The 4,042-nt window shown below is 41.8% G+C and overlaps 1 protein-coding gene across 7 annotated transcripts; it reads right to left on the bottom strand.

Annotated features, from left to right (window-relative positions):
• Positions 1 to 505: 505 nt before the first annotated feature.
• On the bottom strand, positions 506 to 3,995 carry LOC125185258 (interactor of constitutive active ROPs 3-like). Of its 7 annotated transcripts, none has more exons than XM_089063117.1 (5): positions 3,856 to 3,985; positions 3,665 to 3,782; positions 2,928 to 3,030; positions 2,424 to 2,679; positions 506 to 2,271 (listed from the first exon to the last, which is right to left on the bottom strand). In XM_089063117.1, exons 3-5 carry the CDS (start codon positions 2,945 to 2,947, stop codon positions 709 to 711), a joined length of 1,839 nt encoding a protein of 612 aa, XP_088919243.1. In that variant the 5' UTR covers positions 2,948 to 3,030; positions 3,665 to 3,782; positions 3,856 to 3,985; the 3' UTR covers positions 506 to 708. The 7 variants fall into 7 exon arrangements, with proteins under 7 accessions (XP_088919243.1, XP_047937721.1, XP_047937718.1 ...); XM_048081764.2 differs by lacking the exon at positions 3,665 to 3,782 and adding an exon at positions 3,291 to 3,366 and having other exon boundaries at positions 2,928 to 3,038; positions 3,856 to 3,956; XM_048081761.2 differs by lacking the exon at positions 3,665 to 3,782 and having other exon boundaries at positions 2,928 to 3,038; positions 3,856 to 3,995.
• Positions 3,996 to 4,042: the final 47 nt, after the last annotated feature.

Here is a 4,042-nt window from a genome sequence, read left to right as displayed (position 1 = left end):
ATAGAAGTTTTCTGGGCTGAGTTGGGCTTTGGTATTACTGGGCCTATAATAAACAATTGGTGACTTTTGAAATATTCTTTATTCGCCTGCTTTTATGATATTTTAATATTCGTTCTATTGTTATAAAGTACTCCTACTATTTCCCTAAGAAAACTCTCATACTACTAATATATTTTGTCTAAAAATATATTTCCAAGCATTAAACTCATACCATAAGATTCTCGTTACTATAAAACAGCACATAACCTCAGCCATTCAAACATTCCACACACTAAATATGGAGGGAGCAGGGAGCAATACTCAATTTGCAACAGTTTTCAGTAAAACTCAGTAGTTGACTTCAAATTTAGATGGATCAAGTATTGGATGTTAATTTCTCTAAATTATTTTCTGATTTTGACCAAACCGACCCATATCCAATTCAATGTACCATAAAATGCTGTAACATAGACGTAGTAGGTGTTTTTCTCTTCAGACATTGATTTTGTCTAGGGAGAGAGAGAGCCAGCAAAAGATACATGTATCTTCATGAGAAACTCTATCAGAAACACACACACACAGATTGATTTTACAGCTCCTTTTGACTGAAGATATATAACAGAAATGGTTGTCATATGCTTACACAGAATAATATTGTTCAAAACCAATTTACCAAAAGATGTAGAGGCCTAAAGAAAACCTCCGTAAAGATTAACCAATTGCTCCCTCCTATTTCTGTGGCTTCTTCCACAACACCCCAAACCTCCTCAGCATGTTGGCATTTTTCTTCTTCAACTCCTCATCAAGATCGTCCGCATAAGGCGAGCTTATCTTCCCAGTCTGTGGGCTGTAATGACTGTCCATGGACCCCGTTCTCTCCATTATCTGCCCGTTGTTCCCTGCTGACAGCATTGCAGCAGCAGCCTCCGCAGCCTTCCTCCATTGATCCGATTGCACTTTCACCCTCCTCAGCTCAGCTTCCATCTCTGCATTCGCTGCTTGTGCCACCTCCAGCTGCTCCCCCACCCTCGCCGCTTTCTTGTTACTCTTCTCGATTTCCTCCACCATGTAGCTCACCTTCATGGCCGCCTCACTCTCTGCAGCCCTATCCGACTCCAAGTCACCAACTTCCTCACTCGTTCTACCATTCATCATTTGCTTCAGTTTTTCGTTTTCCTTTATTGTGCATTGCCACTCTACCTCCTTCTGTGCCAAACTAGCCTTCAGAGTTTCTAACTCGCTCTTTGACTCATGGAACTTCTTCTCCAGCTCAATCTCCCTCTGCCCCGACACAGAGCTCTCGAGCTTCATGGTGAGGCCCTCATTCTCCTCACATATACCTTGCAGTTCCGTCTCCTTGTCCATCAGGTTCGCCTTCAGCTCCTCGATCTCATATTTGGATCTCCGTACCTCCTTTTCCAGCTCGGACTCTCTCTGACTCGAAGCAGATTTGAACTTCTCCACCATTTCCATAGCATCCTGTATCTTCTCCACACTACGGCTTCGTTCTTCATTGTATCTTATCTCGTGGGCTTCTAAAGCCGATCTCAATTGCTCAACTTCGAGTTTCAAAGAACCAACCTCCATTTCACCTTCGCCTTTGCCTTGAGAGTCTTTGTTGCCACCACTACTGATGTCAGCCTGGAGTTTGCTCACGAGATCTTCCAAGAAATTAACACGAGCTCTCGACTGCTCCAGTTCAGAAGCAATGGCTTTATAAGCTTCAGTGGCCTTTAGTCCATCCAACCTCAGCGTCTCCACCATCTTCTTGGCCGTTTCCAGTTGCACCAGAGTCTCTCCAACGAGTGCCTGAGCCTGAGCTTCAGATTCTTTGCTATACATTACCTGCTGTTTCATTTCTTCCACGATCAAGAGTGTATCAGATAACTTCTCTTTCAATTTAAGGAGGTCGTTTTGCTCAGATTCCGAGTGCTTAGCTTGAGGGGCCTCGGACTCAGCTACCGTTTCAAGCTGAATCTTAAGCTGCGTGATTTCATCCAACGCAGACGCTAGTGCAGCCGAATCATGAGAGCTCTGCTTCTTGATAGCCTCAAGTTCAGATTGTGAGCCCAACTTTTGTTCCTCCGAAGATGGCTGCTCCAGGAGGTGTTTCTGCAACTCCTCAAGCTTCAAAGTTAAGGCCAAGAGCTGGTGGTTTGACTCCTCGGCATCTTTCTGGGCTTGCTTCTTCTGTGCTTCCGTAGAGATTAATTGATCCTTGACAACTTCCAGATCATGTTCAAGCTGAGAAATCTGACTCTCGAGCTCAGGTATTTTGCTAGGCCGCTTCTTCTGGAAGTCGAACAGATAATGTTCTTTAGCATAATACAGAATCTAGTACAAATTCTTAATGCAAGCAACCATCAATAAAAAGTTAGAACTATTTTTTAGCATACAGCCAATGATTCTTGCTGCAGAAATAGAGAAGAATGAGCTTTCTGTACCTCAGAGAGCGGGCTTCTAGGGGATTTGCGATCGACTACTTTAGGACTTCTCTCTTTTGGTGCTCGGTTTGCTTGGTTTGATGAAGATGCGGTAGGGTCTAAGAAACGCGGCCCTGTGTTGAGCTGACGCACTACCCTCGGAGAAACCTTTTGTGGAGCTTCTGATGATGCAGTTTGAGGAGAGGAGCTTTTGGGAGAAGCCTCAGAGGATATAGGTCGAGGAGAACTCTTCTGTGGTCCGCCCGAGTGACTGCTTCTGCATATTCACACCAAATTGTAATCTTCTCAAGAATGGCTTAAAATACAAAATCAAAAGTCTCTACAACGGTGGTGTAAATGACAAGTCCAAACAAGAATGCGCAACTAATGAACCATCTAAATTCTAAAACAAGAGCTCACAAGGTGAAACTAGTCTTAGTTTAGTACTCCTAGTATAATAAGAACCATCTCCACCAATTTGAAATGAAATTTTTAAAACTAAATAAAATCTTGGAAGAAGCATACCTTGGTTTAGGGGTCTGCATATTCTTAACCAGTGGTGACAGAGTAAATTGAATGTAGTAAATGAAAAAAAGGATTCAGGTCCTTAAATGCTTCCTACTACAGCCTGCAACACTGCCAGCAATTTCACAAGCTAAATAAGTTTTAGGACAGTGAAGTTTCTTAGAGAGTAAAAAACATGAGAATCCAATGAAAATAAATGCAGTGATGGGAGGCATCAAATGCATCTACCTAGTCTTCACGCAAAATACAGACAGAAGAAGGGTGTTGTGATGAAAAGGGAGTGTAATAAATGGTAAGGTGCAAGAACTCAATGATCAAGAATAGTAGGCGTGCAGCATAAATGCAGTCACGAGGCAATCACACCTATAAAAGGGACGGCCAAGTTGGAGTGGGGACACGACGGGGAAATATCACTTCCATCAGGGGCATTTTCGACAGACTACAAGATATCCTCCATTGCAGCCGAGATTGGTGGTGAAAAACGTTACCAAAAACCATTATAATAATCCAGATGATGAACCAAGTCAAAAAGCGGCTCTATCTAAGTCAAATGCAAAGATGCCGTATTTACATTTCGAAATTAAATTAATGGTTATTTCTGCTCATAATTATGCAAGCTGAGGGATTCTTTACTTTATTCATTTCCTTTTTTTATAGAGAGATGGACGAAAAGGCAAAACTGGAAGCAGAGCAGAAACCAAATAAGTTTGAGAAAAGATTCAATTTTTTTACCAGACCTTTATTTTTCTTCAAAAGTGCAAACACACGAACACAAATTTAGGAGTGCAACGCCATTTTCCATGTTCGACGTTTTCAAGTTGGAGGAGAAACCATTTTCTTCTCCGAACCCAATTTCTAAAAACCAAAGAGTATGACGATAGGACGTTCAGTTTTAAATAATCTGCTAGTTTAAATAACTACTCCTTACCAAGAAAATGTGGAATAATGTTGTGCTGCAGCAAAAGAATTTAGAGACATTTTTGGAAGAAAAAAGAAGGCATTGTTAGTGGGGGAAGGAGCTCGGTTATCTAGGCGAATAATGAGGGTAATTTGATGTGAGCAAGTAGTGGGCGCATGAGTTTAAGGGTGATAAAGTTTAAGACAAAATTTTAAGG

Source organism: Salvia hispanica, chromosome 1 (assembly GCF_029641045.1).
Source record: "Salvia hispanica isolate PSC_SH4W2 chromosome 1, Shi_PSC_v1, whole genome shotgun sequence".
In the NCBI taxonomy this organism is placed as follows: Eukaryota; Viridiplantae; Streptophyta; class Magnoliopsida; order Lamiales; family Lamiaceae; genus Salvia; species Salvia hispanica.
This window is presented reverse-complemented; position numbering and strand designations above follow the sequence as displayed.

Bases quoted from the DNA above. Each gene is read 5' to 3' on its own strand.
- LOC125185258 (XM_048081761.2), bottom strand. From the start codon at position 2,947: ATGCAGACCCCTAAACCAAG. The intron at 2,680-2,927 runs GTATGCTTCTTC...GTGAATATGCAG, and splicing joins ATGCAGACCCCTAAACCAAG to AAGCAGTCACTCGGGCGGAC. The intron at 2,272-2,423 runs GTACAGAAAGCT...TTCGACTTCCAG, and splicing joins CTAGAAGCCCGCTCTCTGAG to AAGAAGCGGCCTAGCAAAAT.